The 23,357-nt window shown below is 34.1% G+C and overlaps 3 protein-coding genes and 1 pseudogene across 3 annotated transcripts; 2 read left to right on the top strand and 2 right to left on the bottom strand.

Moving 5' to 3' along the window:
- The first annotated feature begins 1,126 nt into the window (after positions 1-1,126).
- Positions 1,127-1,962, top strand: LOC143567408 (BURP domain-containing protein 3 pseudogene; annotated as a pseudogene).
- A 4,106-nt stretch (positions 1,963-6,068) lies between these two features.
- Positions 6,069-8,148, top strand: LOC143567405 (large ribosomal subunit protein bL28m-like). The gene is made up of 2 exons (XM_077053840.1): positions 6,069-6,256; positions 7,599-8,148. The coding sequence occupies exons 1-2, from the start codon at positions 6,069-6,071 to the stop codon at positions 8,014-8,016; spliced, it is 606 nt and encodes a 201-aa protein (XP_076909955.1). The 3' UTR covers positions 8,017-8,148.
- A 913-nt stretch (positions 8,149-9,061) lies between these two features.
- Positions 9,062-10,598, bottom strand: LOC143567415 (uncharacterized). The gene is made up of 2 exons (XM_077053846.1): positions 10,454-10,598; positions 9,062-9,651 (listed from the first exon to the last, which is right to left on the bottom strand). The coding sequence occupies exons 1-2, from the start codon at positions 10,596-10,598 to the stop codon at positions 9,062-9,064; spliced, it is 735 nt and encodes a 244-aa protein (XP_076909961.1).
- An 11,814-nt stretch (positions 10,599-22,412) lies between these two features.
- Positions 22,413-23,042, bottom strand: LOC143567414 (uncharacterized). Its single transcript, XM_077053845.1, has one exon. The coding sequence runs from the start codon at positions 23,040-23,042 to the stop codon at positions 22,413-22,415; it is 630 nt and encodes a 209-aa protein (XP_076909960.1).
- Between the last annotated feature and the right edge of the window lie 315 nt (positions 23,043-23,357).

Here is a 23,357-nt window from a genome sequence, read left to right as displayed (position 1 = left end):
AAGTAAATATGGAAGAAACGAAAGATTAGTGAAGAGTTTGTTGAAAACCCGAAGCCGGAGGCAAAAACTAAACATGACATGTGATAGTCGCGAGTTAGCTAGGGAGAGAGGGGGAATTACTAACGTGATACCATGTAAATAATGAAAAGACTACCACCCAATCAGGTGGAGGATTTATATTTATATTTATCTAAAGAAATGTTATATCAAGAAATACAATTACATATCATTTTACTTTTAACATATATACACACCTACCTTACAAAGAGACAATCGAGAAGTAACGTAATTATTACAAAACGTTAACAAAAAATTAACGTGGTCTTCTTCTGGCAATCCAGCCTCACCTTTACCGTACGGGCGCGCATGCTTGAATAATTCAATTATTAATCAAGTCTATTTTCCACTTTATAAATACTACTTCATCAATCTCACTTGAAACACCATCAAAAAATGTCTTCTATGGAGTTCATGCTTCTCCACGTTTACACACTTCTTTCTGTAAGTATATATATATATCAACATAAACCTAAATACATAGACATTTATATAAGAATATGAGAAGCCATAATTAATAATACATGCCAACTGAAAGTCAGTAATATTAAAAAATGTTTAGTAGCTGCAGGCTCATTGGTTTTTAATTATGCATTCTTATTATATAAAGTTATATCATGAACATAATAATTAATACAAGGTGATTTTTAATTTTCAAGATAATACGTACGAGGCATACGAATTGAATATTTGGTATTGGGTAGTTCCAAACACTACTGTTCAAAGAGAAAAAAAAAGATTTGGTATTTAATTTGGACTTGGGATTATAAAGAATGTATTATAATGTGTTACAAAATAAAGAATTTGTGTTTTGTGAGAGGAATTAAATTATTTCTTGTATTAATTTGGGATTTGGTTTTGATCAGCTGGTAGCAGTACTTGTGGGAAGTCATGCACTAAACAGTCCTGAAGTGTACTGGAAATCTGTGTAACCAAACAGTCCTATTCCAAAAGCTATTAGTCATCTTTTATCAAACACTCAAGGTTCACCATCCTTTGTTTTGCTATATCTTAAATTTTGTATCAGCCTTTTATAATAAAAGTAATATTATGTTGATTTACAGGGATGATGGAAAGGAAAAAGTCTCCATGGACACTTACATCAAGCTAAAACAATCTTACAACCCATATTCCAAGTATGAGGTTAAAGATAATGAACCCCTACAATCTTACTGGGCTTGGAGACAAGGATCAAAGGAACAGCAAAAACATAACCCCATCATGAAGTTATTATTCTTGGAAACCGACTTGTATCAAGGCGAAGAACTGAAGTTGCATTTCATGAAAAACACCCATAAAACCGAACTTCTACCCCGAAACATCTCCGATTCGATACCCTTTTCATTAAATGACCTTCCCGAAATCTACAACAAGTTTTCGGTTAAACCCGACTCAAAGGAAGCCGAAATTATAAGGCATGTGCTTAACATATGTAAGGACAATGTTAGTGAAGGTGAGGAAATATTTTGTGCGACTTCGTTAGAATCCATGATCGATTCGACTACTATGAAATTGGGTAAAAGGATCAAAGCGCTTTCGACCGAGGTGAATAATAAAAAAACTACGCCGTCACAAAAGTACAAGATTGGGCCAGTCAAAAAGCTCGCGGAAAAAAACAAAGTTGTGGTTTGTCATATGCAAAGCTACGCGTATGCTGTATTTTTTTGTCACGTGAGCGTTTATATCCGATCGTATGCGGTTTCTTTGGAGGGTGAGGATGGAACCAAGGTGAATTCCGTGGCGATCTGTCACACGGATACCTCGAAAATTAACCCGAAACATTTGGCATTTGAAGTGCTTAAGGTGGCTCCAGGAACTGTTCCACTCTGTCATTTCCAACCTGAAGACCATGTTCTTTGGGTTCCATATTAATTATTAGTGTTTGATTCAGTACTGATTGTGTGTGTGTGCTTTAGGAATGTTGTTTAGGTTGAATGTTGATGCTACTTGTTGCAATTAACTTTGCTTATGTTTGTTTAGGTACTTTGTCTGTGTTTGTAATATAAGAAATAAAATTGTGTGTCTTCTTAATTCGTTACTTGTATGTCTTTAATATTAAAATGCAGCAAACTCATAACAAATAACAATTACTACTATTAACTAGAAAGACGATAACTTTTTATAAGATCTTCAGGTTATGTTCGTTTCAAGAATTTGAAAGAAATTCTAAGGAATAAGATTTAAATCCCATGAATTGATATGTTCGTTTTATTAAACGAAATAATGAAAATCAAAACTAAATCCCATTAAATCCCACGTTTCATGAGATTTTAAAATCCCACCTATTTTAAAGGATTGTTATGGAAAACAAAGGATTTTCTTATTAACAATAAAAACCCCTCAAAAAAATTAATATAAAAATTATAACTCAAAATATAAATAAAAACCGAAAAATGTTAAAAAATAAAACGTTTTCGCCTTTGCCCTCGTTCTTAAAAAAACGAGAAATGAACCGAAACTGAAAGTCGACGAAAACGAAACACAAACCAAAACTAAACCGAATTGATGGAAACCGAAAAAATCGATCAAAACGAAACAAAAAAATTGAAACCGAACAAAAATGAAACTGAAAAAACCGACCACAACGAAACAAAAGGCCGAAAACGAATCCGTAACTGACCAAAAACAAACAAAAGAAACCGAAACCCAACCCGTCTAGTGCTCCAAAACCGACCAAAAAGAAACAAAGGAAACCGAAACCCAACCCGTCTCGTGCGAAAACTCGTATCAGCTCGAAACCAATTCCAATTCTAATACATATTAGCCATCCAAACACATGATAGAGATTCTTAAACATTCCATTCCAAATCCTTTAAAAAAGTCCGTGAAACGAACGCGCCCTCAAAGTCTTTTTGCATCTGTTGAGTTTTCGGTCCATCCTCAAGCTTCTCATCGAGCCTGAAGCCGAAGTTCAAAATCTTCAAATCAAGCCTCGGAATTTTGAATTTGATTTTTGAAAGCTAGGATCAACATTAATAGTAAAAAGAATATACAAGAGTTTGTAAATAAATAACAGACGGAGCCGTTCAAAATAAATAACAGACTTAACAAATCGATTTAAACCTTCTAGTTAGGAGTGTTAAAAAGCATCCCGACCCAAATGAGTTGTATTGTAAAAAAGAGAGTAAAAAGAGGGTTGGGCCGAGGATTTGACTGGAACATCTTTGAGCATTTTTCGATAGCCCGTTAAGACAATATAGCCCATGAAGATCCACACAACATCAACAATATAACAAAAAATAAACGTAGTAGCATTAGAACGAAGAAAGATTTAAAAGTTTGATCTTAAATTAAATAGAGAATGTGTTTTTAACAACCTAACAGGTTCCGTCAATTTGAGAAAATTTTGAGCTGAACGGTATAGATTTTGGAAAAATTATGTCGAATCGGCCCCAGGGTTAATTGGTTTGGTTAGTTGGACCGGTGCTCGATTTTGGCGGTTGTCTGCATGGGCTGGTTTATTTTGTGTGGTAGCGTGTTCATTTAGTTGTTCAGAAGTTCAGTAAATTGGTAGTTCAAAAAATATGAAACTTTTCTACTTTTTGTGTATTAAAGGTAGGTTATATTTAGAAAATATAAACGTATAATAATTAGAAATGCTATATATATATGTAGCATAGTTGTTCAATGCTTATATGTGAAATTTAATTAATTTTTTTGTAGAAACTGTATATTAAAATAACCTTTTTAATGATTCCACGGGCTTCAGTTTTGGTGACCAGTTCCAAATTGTAAACCAAACGGTGAAACCCTGTTTTCTAAACTGCTCCAAATTGTATACGATGAAACCTGGTTTTCAAAAATGTAAACCAAACTTTTACACGGTAAACACAAATTTTGTGTTCGAAGTATTAATCTTCAGGTTTCTACGTTTGGAGTGAAATTTTGATTTGCGTCTATTCAAGTTTGGTAGGGAACTATTTTTTTTTAACGACCAACAAACATATAATGCCTAGGTATTCCGTACGGGGTGACCCAATGGCAAAAGACCACCGCTAGCTGGCCCAACCCAGCCTTACGGAGCCTTTAAGCGCCTCCAAGTTATCTCCAATTCTGGGGAAAACCCACCGCCCGAAGGCCCATTGGTGGTAAAACCCGGTTGCCCTCAGGATCGAACTGAAAATCACAAAGATCTCAATCTTCCTTCATAGAGCCACCGATAACCCCCCCCCCCCCCCCAAAAAAAAGTGTTGTAAGTGGGAATTGAACTTGAGCCTCTATTGAAAAACCCAACCTCCCTACCACTAAACCATATTGGTAGGGAACTATTCGTTGACAGACATATATCCAAGTTCGGTGGGTCACATTATTTTTTATGAACAACCTTTTTAAAGTTCAAAGATTGTGTATTTATAGTCAGGGGCGGACCCACATAGTGTGGATCGGGGTTCCGGGACACCAATGTTTTTTAAAAATTTAATAGTAGTGGTATATTAATTTTTTTAGGACCCCATAATATTTAATACTTGGAACCCATACCATTAATGTTGATTTGGTCTGGTGGTAAGTTCCTTGTTTTATCTTTGAGAGGTCATGGTTCAAGCCTTAGTGTTAACCAATCATTTGATTGTTAATGCTGCAATAATAACTTTGGAAACATTCGAACACCTCTAAAATACATATCTTTGTTTTCAACTTTATGTATGGTTTTCTTTGAAAACATCCAAACACCTCTAAAATACCATTTTTATTTTTCACTAGTTTTCGACACATACTTACAAAAGGATGGATCTAGGTTCTATCTCAAACGCGTTAATAAGAAAATAGTTAAACAAAGTGATCGGTCGAAAGGAGCATAAAGTTGATAATTTGAAAGAAACGGAAAAAAAGTGTTTATGTGTCAACCCGACCTATTTTGACCCGTTTAGGTGGTGATGATTGAAAAGAAAGTTTTATTATGATATCGGTTTTTATTATGTTCTTCGCCTCGACCTAACCCGAACAACGACCGACCCAAAAAATTTGAACACCGAAAATATGGGACCCCATTGGCAAAAAATCCTGGGTCCGTCATTGTTTATAATGTAGTACCATTCTTTAATGTATCATGCACGAGCATGCAATTGTGAAGATTAGCGTATATGCCAATAGAGTATATGTTTATACGCCGTATAACATATGCGTCGTATATGTGATACGCTGTCACATATATGTCGCAATGTTATGCTATATATATCGTTTTCTTGCTTCTTGTTTTTTGTAATTTTCATTCTGATGAAATAAGATTTTCCTTTCCTATTTTTTTTTCTTTCTGTGTCATTGTTCTTCAACGACTACATGGTATAAGAGCAGAGTTTTAAATCCTGCTATTTGTTTCAACCGGTTTCTCTTGTTTCGCCGGTTTTCTCTCTGTCTGTTGTTTGTTTGTTTTTTAATCTTGATCATTTTCTTTGATCGTTCTTGTATTTGTTCGGGAATTGATTTTTCCTTGATCGATTCCGTTCATTTCATTCAATCTCTTTTGAAATTGGATGATTTTTTTCTTTGTTTATGGCATACTCTGTTTTCGTTCCGTCGACAATCTGTTTCGACGTCGGATTTCGATCACCGGAGTTTCGTATTTCTCCGTATTTCTTCTCTGGATTTTAAGCATCGGATTTCGATCACCGCAGACCTTTTACAGAAAAACATTAATCTAACCATTCGGATTTTCATTTATTTCATGTTTTTGTGCTCACATTTCATGTATTTATATGACTTAACTTCATTTAAGCAAAAACTGTAGCCGGATTCTAGTTTTGGTTATTAATTGTAATTAACCAAACAAAAAGCTGGCAACTTAACCGAATAAACCGAGCCTATTAACCAAAAACCGGTTGGTTGGTTATAGATTAACCGATGACCAAAGAACTACTTAAAAACTTAAAGTGCATAATGTGTACACAACCACTTAAAACAAGGACCCATTATGCACTTTTATTATTATTAACACAACTAGTAAAACTGGTTACATCCAACAAAACCCTAATCCCCAAATGTTGCAATCAAATTGAACCTCTGAATCGAACCCAATGGCGTTCAGATCGAAGGAACTGATGAAGAAGATCGGCGGCGAGAAGAATATGGATGCCGGAGTGAAGGAGTCGTTGAAGAAGAGTTTGCCGGAGAGTAAGGTGGTGATGGGTAGAGCTCACCGTGGGATTTACGCCGGCCGGCATATTCAGTTTGGGAATCAAGTTAGTGAGAAAGGTGGAAACAAGTTAGTACATTTACTCTCTTGTTCATTAATTTTAATATTTTGTTTTCAGTATGATCGGTTTTGCTATTCAAAAGCTTCTGCATTGTGATTGACCAATTTGTTTAGTATTAATGAATATATATAGGAGTTTGGATCAAATACAAATTAAATTAACGTGCTAACTGTGAGAATCAAGTAATTACACTAGCACGCTAATTTTGATTGTACGTTAACTTTCCCCGATATATATTTACTTAAAAAAAATAAAAACTTGTTTAAAATTGGATTTAAAGATGATGATTTTCATGTTATTTGGAACAAAATTTGTATTTCATTTTTTTGTTAATAGTGAGCATTAAAGTAAAAATCTTTTACTGGTAAAATGTAGCATGTGTGCTTCTTAACATGCTGATTATGTAGATTGGCATATGTTTATGAGCTTATCTGATATTGTATTCTTTTTTTCTTTTTAATTGTTACTTTGCTATAGAGCAAAGAACATGATGATTGTGTGTGTTTAAACAACTGGAAATGACTATATTAACAAAACAAAGATTATTATACAAAAATCGAAAAGGCTGTTTTAGTCTTAATCCATCTTGTGACGTATTTAAGACTGGTTTGTATGTTTCATTCTTGATTGAGAAGTCATATGTGAGTATGACCTTTTTTTTATTTATTGCAAAAACTTTATGAATCTAGCCTTAGTTTATGCTGCAAAGCATAGTGCAGTTATTTTGTTGCTTTGTTGTTCACTAATTAGATTTAGGTTCTGTAAACAGATATATGTAATCCATTACTCCCTGTATCTTGTTTATTTGAAGACAACCATCTACAAATGAAGGATTATTTTTAAATTTATCATTCTAAAACATTCATATATACTCTTTCAAAACATTATAATCATAAATATTCATTACATAGTAGATAAAGTAAAATCCATCACTTACAAAAACTTATTTATCTGAATCAGCTAATTGGAAAATATATATATATATATTTTTTATTTTTGCTTATTCACTCTTATAAGCAACTGTTTTTATTTTATTTTTATTATTTTTTCATAGTTATAGTGCTCTATTTTAGTACGAGACTACGAGTAGTCGAGTACAATATTTCGTACCATTTAGTCATTGAAGTTCGTAAAAATTATGCTATTTGTTAGTCACTCAAGCTTGTAAAATTATGCCAGGGTTACCAGGTAACTTGTTGAACCAGTTTCTCTAATGACCTGGTCCTGGCAGTCCACGTGTACTCGTTTTTTAAATTGCTGGCATGCCAATAAAAGTTTAAAGCATTCCTGGCATGCCAATCCATGTGTACAATAAAATATTTAACATGGGTAATATTTGTAATTAAACAGGACTAGAAGAAACTGGAAGCCCAACGTACAAGAAAAACGTCTTTTCAGTTACATTCTCGACCGCCACATTCGCATAAAAGTAACAACACACGCACTTCGCTGTATAGACAAAGCAGGCGGGATTGATGAGTATCTACTAAAAACACGGTACAAGAAAATGGACACTGAAATGGGACTTTTATGGAAATCAAAAATAGAGAAAATGTATCAAGAGCTTGGAAACATGGAAGTTGTTTTGTTCCCACAAGAGGAAGAAAACAATCTTGCAGAACAATTTAAAGAAATGAGAATTGAACAGCGTGCGGCCCGTAGAGATGTGAGAAGGGCAGCGTATGGTTGGAGTCGAAAGGTTGAGGAAATTGAGGGGGGTGAAGATGTTGAAGCGAATCATCATGAGGAACTCGTTGCTAATTCATGAAAAGATGTTTGAATTGAGTGTGACTCGGTGAGTTATGATATCGGGTTGGGGTTGACTCGGTATTTTGAGTTGAGTTGTGTTTATGAATTTGTTGAATCAGCTTTGTAATAAGCTTTTGTATTAGTAGCAGTTAAGAAAATAGGGTGAAAAATGTAACTCTCAAAAGTTGTTTATGAGAACTTTTAACCTGAATTCAATCTTGAGATTTCTACTTATTGAGGTGACCTCGTATCATTAATAGATGATCCGTGCTGTTTAACTCGTTTAATGAAAAGGTTGACCCGCTAACTTGTTTAGTCAAACAAGTTGACCCACTAATCCATTTATACTGTTAGTAACACATTTTTACAACCAACCCACCCAATTAGCACGTTTACGACCTGACTATTGCTCACCAATCCGGTAATAGTGTTATTTTCTGTTTAAACTGGCTCGCCACTTGGAGTATTACCCCGAGCCAGTTTAAACTGGTTTCTAGCTCTCGGTTCTTAAACTGCCGATTCCTTTTCCAATACTAATACAAGCCGGACCCCCACCCACTGGTTATTTTTCCGATTGCAATCCGGTTTCTACATGATCAAGTTCCAAATCGGTTCGGTTAACTGGTTCCACTGTGCACCTCTAAACCTGTTTAGAAATTTGGGTTGAACATGAAGTTTTCAAGTTACATGATTTCAAGTGTATGTAGATTAGGGTGAAGCTTTTTACACAAATAAAAATGTCATGTCCGACTTGTAAAATTCGACCTGCCAACCCGACACGATTGACGCCCCTAGATAAACGTGCCAATTTAGCCCGTACTTGAACTCTTGATCAGGTAAACATTTCAATTTGACCTGTAACCAAACCTCTACCAGGAAGGCCAAGTTTACAACCTCTTAACAAATATCATCACACCCTTTAAAAAAAAAAACAGAGAGAGGGCTAATACACAACTTTCTTTCTCGTAATCATGATTAACTAGTTGCATGTCTACACATACAGGAAGCATTCAAAGTTCAAAACTACGACGCAATGACTAGATGATCAAAGAAAAACATAGATTCTACCACCCAAATAACTGCAATAATCCCATGCCACAAATAACCACTACCGAGTAAACGCTGCAGTCCATGAACAAAGCACTCGAGCCCGTTTTCATCAACAAAGCCCACTCCAAAGCCATACCTATAGGATCAGCATTACAAGCGTGACCCGTTGACCTGTGCTTGACTTTTTGCAAGAGAGAATATGCAGCCACAATCGTCACATTCGTCACTAAAAGTAGCAAAAGCGGCCTGAAAAGTATGACTTTCTTTATAGCATCACTGCCTACAACAGGAAATCCTGCATCTGCCAACATAACCAACACTGCAACTGTAATAGAACAGATGACTCTGATGTTTTCTGAAGCTGTTATGGCGGGTTGTAACTGTTTAGGGCTGAAAGTTTTATGATGACGGGCTTGTGATTCGGGCTTTTTTGATTCGGTTGAAGTAGAGATTAGTGGCGTTTGTTCTGCTAAAGGTTCGGGTTTGGAATATGATTGTGCAGAGGTTTCGGTTATTGTTGCTGAGTTGTCGATCACTGATCGTACATCACTCGCCACATCATTACCAACAGTTTCTGTGTTCAAAAGGAGATCTTTGTTTTCATCTGCAAAAGTCGGTCAAAAAGCATGAATTATACACGTTCAAATGAACTTAAGCATAACCTGTTGGTATAATATGATAAGGTTTTAGTTTCTCTTCAAGTCTTCCTCTAATCATTCTGTAATTCTTTGGAGTTAATAACTTGATTACTATTGTGTTAAATCTCTTTTATATGAGTATTCAACTGCTTCTTACATATCACAGATACACAACTAAATTGACTAATCATTTTCCATCATATTTTAAGGCCGAGCCGAGCCGAGCTCGACAAGGCTTGAGCTTGGCTCGTTTGAAGCTCGGGTTCTGCTCGTTTATTATTTATTAATTAGTTTATATATGTTTTTAATTACTTTTATATATTTTGAGTAAAACCTTATATGAGCCTAAGCCCGGCTCAAGCTCAACTGTGCAGTGTTAAATTAATACATAAAAGTCCAAAAGATCTAAAATTTATAAATACACTAAGCTCGTCAGGCTCGACGAGCCTAAACCAGCTTCCTACACAAGGCTCGAGCCTGGGCTAGATAACTAAGCAAGCCCTGTTTGAGGCTCAGGCTCGGCTCGTTTGCACACGATATACAGTTGCATCAACAATCAATCATGTATCAATCAACCGGCTAAATCCACATATCACAAAATGCTAATACATCATCAATGAATCAGAGATCTAACAGATTCGAAACCTGGGTCTCGGTAAAACCCAAACCTTGAAACCATGGTGTCGGTAAAACCCGAGCCCTGAAACCCGGGTATTGGTAAAACACTATTATGTATAGTATTAATTAGGGGCTCAAACAAATACATACCGGTGACAATTGGTTGATCGGAGTTCGGAGGGGATAAGGACTGAACACGGCCGGTGATGAGAGCCAAACGTTCGGCGCCTCTGTCGGTGATTCCCCGCCGGCGAGCGGCGGCGGCACTGGTGGTGGTTCCGCCGGTGGTTGACATTTTAAAAGATAACCAACTGCCGTTGGTGTGTGTATGAGCCGCAAGTATTAACTTGTATTTCGTTTCGTGTAAAAGGGACAACTTTTAATTTTTAAATATGTTTCAATTTGTTCATTAAAATTTTAATTCTAGCTCAACTAGTTCACTCGACTTTCAATAAATGTTCTAATACTATGTTTTTTACCTTCATATTATATGTTTATAAATAACTTAAACATTATTAAAACCAACATTTTTTTTACTTTTTATCAGTAAATGTGTCATTTACGATGATATAGTAGTTTTTCCTCTCATTTTACAACACAAGTTGAAATTTAAGTGATCTAATTGAGACAAACTGTAAGTTGAGTGATTTGATTGGGAGAAAACAAAATATGAGTGACATAATTGAAACAAACTTAAAACTAGATTACTATTCTATAGTGTTTTCCCTAAAAAGAAATACAAACTAATTAAATATTCATATAAAATTTAACTAAATGTTAGTTGTAGGGCGTATTGGATTTTAATAATCCAACTTAACGCAGGTGGTCGTTAATGATCCTAACTTAGAAAGTAGCTGTCACCGGTCCTAACTTTCACACTTTGTTTTTAGAGATTTTTATATATTTCCCCCTTACTTAACACCCTTAATTACATATTTCCCCATACATAAACAAGCAATTACATATTTCCCCTTTTCATATCAAATTACCAAGTTACCCATATCTCTTACCATTAATAAATTAATTAAAAAAAGTTATATTAGTAATTATAGAGTTAAACCCACATTATCAAATCAACTTCTCCAACCTACTTCCAGCAAGCTCGATTTTTCCGGCAAGTTTCTGGCCATCTCATCACCGCCATAAATGACTACCACCACTTTTTCTCTCTGAATCCCGCCGTCTCATTTACACTTTTTTATTATATTTGAGTTGTTTTTGTTGGTAAAAAAATTTAAGTCCAAAACTCTTTTATATTGACTATTGATTAAAAAATTCGATACCAATTGGTTTATTAGTGTTCGATATGTTCGTCTTTATATCGACTCGGTTTGGATTGAACTTGACGAGATATGTAATTGATGTTTTAAGGAAGTGGATATATGTAAATACTTATTTAATTATGTCATTAAGGGTATAATAGTCATTTAATTGGTTAATTTTAATGAAATGGGGAGATATGTAATATGTGTGGTTTAAGGAGGGGAAATATGCAATTGATTTTTATGGGATGGGTAAATATGTAATAAGGTAACTTAGCAAGGGGATATATGTAAATGCCCTTGTTTTTATTGGACATCCGTTAAAAAAAACTTAACATTAAGTTTTTCCAAATTTCAAATTGATATTTTAGGGCTTTTGATCGGAATGAGAATACGAATCGATTGATGTAAAACTTAACTCGAAACGATGCTCCAAACAGCTTGATTTTTGTTAATTAAAAGTTTAAACACCGGAATTGAAGCATCCTTTAGTCGTTTGGACCACCGTTTTGAGGTAAGTTTTACATCAATCGACTCGTATCCTCATTCCGATCAAAAGCCCTAAAATATCAGTTTGAACTTTGGAAAAAATTTAGCGTCGTTAAGTTTGTTTTTTTTTAAATGGAGGTTCAATGAAAACAAATTGTGTAAAAGTTGGGACCGGTGACAATGACTTTCTAAGTTGAGATTATTATCAGCCAACTGCATTAAGTTTGGATTATTAAAATCTAATTTGCCTAATTGCAGTTATGGTCATTGTGGTGAAACCCAACACGCAGATTTCAACCCCGTGGTGGCCATTTCACAAATATAGACCCTATGGTGGTCCGTTTTTTTTTGCAATCACGGCCCGCTGTGAACCTAAAGTTTGTTTTTCTATGTAAAGACCATTATACCCTTGCAACTTGCAACCATGTGGTTTTGGAGGAGTGGAAGAAGGGCTCACTGTAAGGTATTACACTAATGCTAGCTTCCAGAATGACCGAGATGTTTCTTGCTCACAATCAGCTTGGATGAAGAAATTCATAGCCCACCTCGATCTGGTTCCAAGTTTTCGGAAACCGATCGACGTAACATGTAATAGCACAGGAGCCATTGCTCAAGACAAATAGCTCAGATCTCATCACAGGGCTAAGCACATTCTAAGTAAGTTTCACTACACACCGGAATTACTGGAACGAGGAGACATTATAATAAGCAAAGTAGACACAGATCAAAACCTAGCTGACCCGTTTACTAAACCGATGACTCAGGACAAGTATGATCATCACAGAGATGCTATCGGTCTTAGATTATTAGCTAGTAGTTTGTTTTGATTTAGTATTTGGATGTGTGAATATTTAAACAGTTATACTTTTGAGTTCTCTTTTGATTTAATAGTTAAATGCAAATGTTGAATAATATAATTGTGTTCGGTTTTAATACGTTTAATCCATGAATATTGTATTCTAAATTATCCGTAATCAGTCAGACTTGTGGGAACGACTCTGAATTAAGACTATTTTGACTTTGGACTCAAGGAGTTGACTTCCAAACTCACAAACCTCATTATGAATGACGTTGGATGTAACTCGCATCAAATCGTCTTCATGGATCTTAGTCATAAGATGTTTTGATATTAGTATACTCATTTAGTATCCTTAGACCTGAGATACATATTGGAACTTTCGTTTACTGAAGGCTATTCTTTGATCAGTGTCAACCGCTGTCGCATAACTGCCAGCTATAAAAGCATTGGTTGGGAATAATCTGAAGTTCAATGGGAGTTGTAGGTAATCAAGATGGGATTATGTACTCTTACATAATATGTAACAGTTAGACATCTTGGCGCTCTCGTTGATTCAAACTGGTGAGGTGTGAGGCCTCACCCAAACTTACTGTGTGTTTGATTGGACCACTTTGATTCTAGATCGAGAACAATAATGATTGAACGTCATATGAGATTGAAAATGATTCCTTTTTTGTTGTTCAATTGATGTCTTATACGGAAAGGATAAATGACGACAATTACTGTAAGCTCATTATCTTTGCAATAGTGTATTCCAAAATGTTTTGGTTAATGACTTTAAAATGTCATAACTTGTTGGGGGCAGCCATGTGTAGCTAGAGTACCGCTGGCTGGCAGCGTTGAGGAACTTAACCAGAAAGCGTCCAAATGGGAGACTGCTGGATTTTATGGATCGGTTTAGTAAAGTCAACGTAGCTGACCGAGTTTTGACCCGTTAGAGTTACACCGTGAATAACGAGCGTGAAACCCCCTTAAGTTAGTTAACCAGGTATGACATAAATTAACGAGATATTATAGAACGGGCTTTTGGAAACAAGAGATGGGCTTGGTGGCCCGTATTAGCTTGTAAACTAGTTAACCTATCATTATAATCCTAACCCTAGCCGCCACAAGCAATCCATCTCTCTCTCTACTACACACCACCGTCGCCGGCCTCACAGCCGCCGCCGCTGCTTTGCAAACCGCCGCCCACCAGCCACAGCCACCGCAGCCTTCCGCCGTCGCTGCTGTCCGCCACCGCCGCGTCGCAGTCCGCGAACCGTCGCTGCCGCTGCGTTGTACACCACCATCATCAGGTCTCGTTTGTTTCCTAGCGTTGCTCCTTAACTCTCGTTTGTTTCCTAGCGTTGCTCCTTAACTCTTAGTGCTTTGACATCAGCGCTATTTCTAGAACCGCAAACAAGAACAACACGAGCTATGTGAATAACTAGACAAAATGTGACCACGTCCTAATTCTTTATTCACCATCGATCTTCTTATAAATTAGACAAATGACATGTTTACTCTATAACCAATGTTCATGTGTACCCTTTCGTTTCTTATTCACCATCTACCTCCATAATTCTTATAAAAATCAACCAGCTAATTAAACTATTTTCTTCTTCATCTTATAATAATCTAATACTATACTTCAGCAACTTTTTTATAAATTATTATTTTGTGATGAATCCGAATTTTTTTTTTCTTATCAAGGGGTAGAAATAGGGACAAATCTTAGTAAGTTAACTATTATTTTTAACTAAGGAACAGCTAACTCGCGTTTCGTAACAGGTAGCATGTTTTATATATGTTTTTTATAATTCATAATGCAAGCATTACAACTCTTAGAAAATTACATTAGCAACTCTAACTATGTTAACAATATAGAGTTGTAAAAATTTATCAGTTTCATTGTACTTACTAAAAGAAAACAAAAGTGAAAGATAGAATCCCAAAAAATATGTCTTAGATGATCTGTTTTATTTATTTATCTATTTATTTATTTTTCAATTGCAACATTATTCCCACTTAAAATCCCTTGACCTTTTATTTACAAAATAGCAACTCTAACCATATTTGTGAAATAGAGTTCTAAAATTTATCAGTTTCAATGCATTCACTATATATACTCGTAGTAAACGAAAGTGAAATATAGAATCCCAAATATATGTCTTAGATGATGGTTTTATTTATTTGTTTATTTACTTATTTTTGAATAGCAACATTATTCTCACATAATATCCTTTGACCTTTTATTTATAAAGATTTGAAATAATGAACACCATACCACTAGACCATTAGATCATTGGTCTTAAATAATCTAGTTACTTAAATATGTGAGTTAATTAAAGAAAGTAAATAATAAAAAAAAAAGAAAAAAAAAAGAAGGAGCTTGGTTGGGGTGGGGGGGGGGGGGGTAGATTTTTTTGTACAAATGCTGAAACCTTTGTGTTAAGGTGTTTTAAAAATAAAAAAACAAACCTTTACTGTTACTCTAGTTTCTCACTAACAGAAATAGGCTTTCCATTAATAATAGAGATATAAAACTAACTTCTTGATTGACTTATTTAATATGTATATAACATCTTTCCATTTTCTCCCAGCTATGGTATTTTGCTCGAGCACCATTGTCGACGGTATTATTGTTGTAAATTCAATCACAAAACATTCAGTCGCAACATCGTTGCTTTCCAACATGATGGATTTTATCTGTTGCAAAAGGTTATGATGATACCAAATTGTGGGATAGTGATCATGATATATGTTTCACATGGATTTATGTGATATTTTAATGTAATTTAGTTGGTAACTAACAAGATCAAACACGCTACGGCTAGATGAACAGCAAAACCATGCCGTAGTTTATCAAAAGATGGAAAATGTGCACTATAAATTGCATCCGATGGTGATGATAGGTTAGAACAGTTCTAAGGGACATGGTGGATTATTCAGATGTTACAATATTGAAACTTACTAGGATATAGCCCGTGTGATACATGGGTTGTTAAAAAATAAAATAAAAAGTTAAATTCAATAATATGCATATTAACAATATCTTATGGATTCATAAGATATAAATTATTTACTAAAATACATAGATTAGTAAGAATAATTTGTATTTGCATTTTAAAAGTAATAAAATGGAAGGTTGTGATTTATACCAATTAAGAAAAAGAGAAGACTAACATCAATTAATTCTAGTTGAGTTGGTAAGCCATAAACATTTTAAAAGTAAGGTATGAGTTCAATTCCCACCAGCAACATATTTTTCATTTATCATTCATGAAGGAAAAATTGTAAAAATGAAAACTTGTACGCTTGGCGCCTATGTGGAGGGTCTAATTGAATGACAAATGGAAAAATTGTATTTATTTAATATATAGTTAGATTAACGTGATGTTTATCTATGCAAGATTTTAGTAAATTGGTATTCTCTCAAGATTATGGCTGAACTTATGAGTTGATATTGATGGTTTTCATGCTTAATAGAGTTGAATGGCCTTGTTAGTTTTACAAATGCTTAGATACTCATGTTGGAAAACTATGTTTTAAGTGTTTGTTTGTAAACTTTGAATGCTCATGCTTGATTAGTTTACATTTCTATGTTATGAATGACTAGTAAAAATTAACTTGGTTGTAAAATTGTTGACAAGTATAGAACCTAGCACTTGATATTGGAAAATTGATGAGTGTTGTTATGATTCTTGACTTGGTGATGACTTGCTAGTTAAATATTCATAAGCTGATATTGATTTCATAAGTTTGGCTAGTTTAGTATAATTTTAGGTAGTTAGAATGTTTATTGATGCAAGCTTTCCTTTGATTATGAGACTCTGTTGTTTCGACAAAAAAAGTTGGTCTATGTTTATATCTTGATTGAAAGTCCACCATGTTGATTATTTGTTAGTATTAGGTTGTTTGATTGTAATCTAGTATTTATTTTAGATTCTTGATGTTAATTTTACCATGTCATTGCCATCTTATCATGTTAGTAGAGTGGATTCATATATAGGTAGTCTTTTGGATTGATTGTTCTTGTGTTTTACTTGCTTTATGTTTATTGCATGTTAGTTTAAGTAGTTCAAATTAAGCTTTCTTTTTTGGTTAGTCATGTACAAAGATTTAGTACTAGAAAATTACTGTGTCCATGGATTGATACTCGGTTCTTACCGACACTTTATTACAAACGATAGGTACACTTGCTTTTCGTGTGTGGTTTAGTTATAGGTGAAAACCTATTTTTAAAACCTGATTTATGTGGTCTTTATATATATATATATATATATATATATATATATATGTATATATATATATATGTATATATATATATATGTATATATATATATATATTCACACACGTCACTCGTCCTCATGACGAGTTGAATTTACCTCGTCCACCATTTCCAAAATGTTTGCCACGACCATGGTTATTGTTATCGTGCTGCGTGAAAAAGAGTTTATCTTGATAATCTGTCGCAATTTCTCTTTTAGACTTAATCCTTTATTCAAAAGTTTTAAGCCTCTCGATGATATCATCTACAGATACTTTGTCTAGATCCATAAATTGCTCTATTGAAGCAATTATTTGTAAGAATCTATCAGGCATAGAGGTCAATATTTTTCTCACTAATGTCGGCTGCTCAAATTTTGCACCACAACTAGTTGACTTGCTAACAATATTTGTTAGCCTCGTTGTGAAAGAATCGATGGTCTCATCGTGTTTCATTTGCAACTAATTAAACTCACAATTGATGCTTTGCAACCATGCTTGTTGCACTTGTGTAGCACCAACATGTCTTGTTTTAAGTGTATCCCGGCCCACACTTCTCTTGCAGTTTTACATTTTGTCACTTGCAGAAGTGGATCTTCTGATAAAGTTTGAAACAAAAATTCCATTGCACACTTGTCTTTCCTGACATCCACATTTGTTTCACTAGTGGACTCTATCGTTTCTAAGAGACCATTTGCATATGATATGATTTTCATTCGAATTGCCCGTGTTATATACTTTGTAGACTTTAACATGGGGCATTGGTAATTCGCAATAGATAATCCCGACATTTTGTAAGTCACAAGGGCATTCTTATCTTTTGGATTTTCCGACATGGTCATCACTTAAGAATAATAATTATACACGAAGTATAATTTAAGGTTCCAATAAACTTGTAAACTTGTAAAAACCGAAATAAAAGTTTGCAAAAAACTTGGTTCTGTTTAAACAAAGAATCAATCTTTGTATTAAAGATCTAAACCAAATATACAAATGGATACCAACGACCCAATTCTTGGTTTTATCAAAAAAAAAAAAGGAACTTGTTTTCTTAAACAAAGAACAAATCTTTATTAATATTATTATCAAACCAATATTTTAATGAACTCAAATAATCCAATCACGTACAAGTTGTCAAAAAGAAACTTAAGAATCAATCTTTGTATTATTGAAGATCTAAACTGAATATACAAATTGATACCAACAACCCAATTCTTGGTTATATAAATAAACTTGGTTTCTTAAACAAAGAACAAATATTTATTAATACTATAATCAAATCAAATATTTTAATGGACTCAACTAATCCAATCTCATACAATATGTCAAAAAGAAACTTAAGAATCAAGCTTTGTATTATTAAAGATCTAAACTGAATATATAAATGGATACCAACAACCCAATTCTTGGTTAGATAAAAACTTGGTTTCTTAAACAAAGAACAAATATTTATTAATATTATAATCAAATTAATATTTTATTGGACTCAACTAATCCAATCTCATACAATATGTAAAAAGAAACTTAAGAATCAAACTTTGTATTATTAAAGATCTAAACTGATATACAAATGGATACCAACGACCCAATTCTTGTTTTATCAAAAAATAACTTGGTTTCTTAACAAATCTTTATTAATATTATAAGCAAATCAATATTTTAATGGACTCAAATAATCCAGTCTCGTACAATTTGTCAAAAATAAAGTTTATTCTTTTAACTATGGGCAATATAGTCCAGAACAAAGATGGAAAAAGAATAATAACACACCAGATAGTTTTTGGTTTCTTTGTTCACTAGTGGACAGTAACAAACACAATGGTATGTGTGTTATTTGATTTTAGTTACCCACTATACACAACAAAAAGCCAAAGACACAAACACACAGACCACAGACATTTATGTTTTGAATTATGAACACAAAAACCAATTTTTGTGAATCTGTGAATAATAAAAGACTAATATGATTGTTTTTTCTTTGCATCCAATTGGCCGGAACTAAAACAACGATTGCTGTTTCTTGATCAATTTGATTCCAGTTGATAATTGTAATTTCAACAAATGAATTAACTACTAATCTAATTGAATTTGAAAATCCAATATGTAGTCGATGACATTTTCAAACCCAAGTTTTCTGCAACAAATCACAAAAACAATCACAGTTATGTGATTCAAGGATTGAAATTCTATTTTCCGATTGTTTCTCACAATCAATTTTAAAATCAAAGCCCTCTCGCTTTCTAATGATATTCCAGAACTGATTCAAGGATTGATTATTAATGATCGACAATGAGATGGTAATTTTAATTGAAAACAAACATGACTCTGATGCCAATTGATTCCCAGAATATACGAAATTGAGATGAAGATTGAGAATAACAATTGAATTCGCAAAAGGTTATTAATTTCCATTGATCATGTCAAGTATTTATAGATGTCATGGCGTACCATGGAAATGACGCATCGGTACATCACACCAATTCAATTTTTACCATAAACAACTTTACAACTTTAACCCTTCTAAAATACATAATTGGAATATACTAACTAAACATACTTTAATACTTTGACATATCTAACCCTAAACTTTACATGAGAGGGATTAATTCTAACATTAACCCCCTTAACCACTAACATGTAAAGATAGGGTATTCTACTCTTCAAATCTTCTAACTTCATCTCTTTACGCCAATATACTTTGATCTTGAACTTTCGCTTCCTTCTTTTCTTTGAATGCTCCATTTGTTTTGCTTCATACGACTTCATTTTCTTCTCACGACTTTGCTTCACACGATTTTCTAGAGAGTGATATTTATACAACAGTTGACATTGATGTTTTTGCATCAGAACATCAAGAAGGGAGCTCATAGAAACTTTGCTATGTATTTGATCATAGAGCTCATGGTAACTATATGAGGAATCATCTACTTTAGATAATGTCGTTCGACTCGTTGTCCACGAAACACATTTATTTTTAGATTTTAAATAAACCTATGAAACTCACCAACAATTTTTGTTGACGTTTTTATACATGCATTCTCAGGTAATTGAAGCATTGAAAACACATATGGAGTCAATGCACTAGGATGCATTTTGGAGTTTTCATTTTATAGCCTATAGAAACAATTTGATGTAATCTTTTTGAGATACGAATTGTAATACATATATAAATTTTATTAAACAAACGATTAGAGTGTTCGATGTAAAAAATGACTACAATCCATGACGTGTAACGTCCGCGTTTTGAGGATTATTAAATAGAATAAAGTAAGTTTTATTTAATCAATAGTCGTGTGTCGTTACTTAACTCCGTTAAATAATAATAGTATGATAGGATAAGCTTAGGGTTGTTCATGGACTTAAGGATGATTATGGTCCTAAAGCCTATGGGCTTAGAGTATTTAAAGTCCTAACTTTCCTAAAACCCTAAATATCCTCATTTCATCATTCATCATCATCAGACAATCACACATACACACACACCCTCCTATGCACACAAACATTCCATCTCATTCCATCATAAACCTAGAATTATGAAGTTGATTTCCTATTCACCCGAAGAAGAACTCACTTAGGATTTGCAAGAGAATCAAGATCCAATCTAAACAAATCTATAAGGTATATTATTTGTCAAATATTTATACTTTTCATACAATCTTCAAGTCAATCGAAAACCTGCATATGCGTAGAAAAGACAATAGAGTTTGTCAAGATAAAGTTGAGTGAGATTATCACCAGTTTTGCAATGATATAATAATATAATAAATAAGCAAAACGTAATAAATTGCGGTAAATAAATCAAACCGTGAGCAAATAATGAGTCAATAGACCGTTGCCATGCGAGCGGGCGTTGGTCAGTCGTATGATCATACTATAAAGGAGAATATGATGGATCTCTCCGAATGCGGTAAATAAACAAATTAGCATGTAGCAAGTATATTAGATCAATCACACACAATTACACGTTTGCTAGTTTGAGATATATAGATAATATGAAATATGAATAAATACACATATGTCTTCAAAACTTGTGAAAATTTAGTAAAATAGGGGAATGATAAAACTCACATTAAATAATAGGCAAGTGAATAAAAATAAGAATGAATTTAAGGGACAAAAAGCAAATCGTCCGTTAAAGCGCCAAATGAGATAACCCAACTAAAATTGAAACTTTGAGATAAGAAAATATGAGTAAAACCGAACTCGTTGCCGCTGGAATCATTCCAAACGAATATTTAGAACTCCGGTTATGTTAAATTAAACATTTAAGCGAGTCGGTACTGACCAGAATCCGAACAAGGATTCGGAAGTCGGGTTTTGGTCAGTAGCCTTAAAATTTCATTACGAGAATAAAAGTCTTCTATACCGAACGTCGGTTCTGACCAAAAGCATGAGAAAACATGTAGTCAAACTTGTTGACTGTTTTGCCCTTTAGCGGGTTTTAAACGAATTGACCAGTAACACCCTTCAACCATCGAAATTTATTGAAGGTTGTTGACTAGGGAATATGTATGAATGATTTTACAGTTCACAACTTACCCAGAAAGTGAATGATTCAACCGAAAAGTGGAGTAAAAAATCAACACAATAGCAAAGTCAACCAATAAAGCTTGTATCTTCAAACAATAAAGCAAAAACGAGCAAGATGATGATGGCCAGAAGAGAGTGACAGCTGAGAATACTTAATTACATTTTAGGGAAAGTTTGTGGCAGATAATATAAGTGTTGTTTATATAATATGTGTAAAAAACAAACCAATTTGGTTAGTTTGCTCGTTTAAGTAACCGAACAAGTTTTTAATGATCAAATCAATATAATGATCAGTAAAATCTTGGGTAAGGGGTAATGAACATGGATATGTACTTAGGCTATATTACTTTTCTTGGGGCTTAATTTACTCGATTTAATCAAAAAATAAGCGATTTTCATGCCAAAAACGAACTAGGAAAGTGCAACAATAACAAAATCTGTGCAGACCAGCCATAGCGGCGCGCGACCACCATGGGTGTCTGCTATCGCGTGGCGCACTGGGTTCCATGTGGACCACTTTTGATTTTTGGCAATAATAGTCCTTGTACTTTGTAAAGTGGTTAATTATTGAATATTTTGGAATTAAATTAAGGATTAAACTACTTTAAGAACATGAGGGGTATAAAATGTAAAATACAACTCTTACATACTTATAAATGCTTCATATTATTAAGGATAAAGATCCGAATAATGTTTGTAAACTGATAAAACGAATACAAATACGAATACGGAAAACCGGAAATGTTACTGTCCCCTACTTTTGGGAATTTCGTCCCGAAATTAGAGAATTAACTGTAGCGAACAATGAGGATATTTCTCTTTCATTTGGTCTTCACGTTCCCAAGTAAACTCAGCTCCTTGCTTTGATTCCCAACGAACTTTAACTAACGGTATTCGACTACATTTAGTGACTTTATCTTTGTGGTCCATGATATCAACGGGTCTTTCAGTGAAATGCTTGGTCTCATCAATATGAACTTCATCGAGAGGTATTTGAAGATTAACCTCGGCAACACACTTCTTCAAATTCGATACGTGAAACACCGGGTGAACATTTAAGAGTTCAGAAGGAAGTTTAAGCTTATAAGCAACATGACCAACACGATCAAGGATTTCAAAAGGGCCAACGAAACGAGGAGATAACTTTCCTTTCTTCCCAAATCTAACCACTCCTTTCCACGGAGATACCTTCAGAAGAACACGATCACCAACGTTGAATTCTAGAGGTTTCCTTTGTTTATCCGCATAACTCTTTTGAAGACTACGAGCAACATGTAAATTACGGATTTGAGCAATACGATCACTCGTGTCTTGGACTAACACAGGACCGGTAGTTTGAGATTCTCCGACTTCATTCCAACAAATCGGAGAACCAAATTTGTGGCCATAAAGAGCTTCGAAAGACACCATACCAATGCTAGAGTGAAAGATATTATTATACGAAAACTCGATGAGTGGTAAATGAATATCCAATTGCCCCCAAAATCGAGGACACAAGAGCGAAGCATATCTTCTAGAGTTTGAATCGTGTGCTCAGACTGACCATCAGATTACGAATGATTGGCAGTACTGAGGTCCAAACGAGTTCCCAAGGCTGACTGAAGAGACTTCCAAAAACGAGAAGTAAAACGACCATCTCTATTGGAGATAATGGCTAATGGGGTCCCATGATGACAAACAATCTTCTCAACATAAATGCGTGCCAATTGATCCAGATAATAAGTG

This window comes from Bidens hawaiensis, unplaced genomic scaffold, assembly GCF_021521415.1.
Source record: "Bidens hawaiensis isolate Kalapana, Puna unplaced genomic scaffold, B.hawaiensis_p1.1 tig00023396_1, whole genome shotgun sequence".
In the NCBI taxonomy this organism is placed as follows: domain Eukaryota; kingdom Viridiplantae; phylum Streptophyta; class Magnoliopsida; order Asterales; family Asteraceae; genus Bidens; species Bidens hawaiensis.
This window is presented reverse-complemented; position numbering and strand designations above follow the sequence as displayed.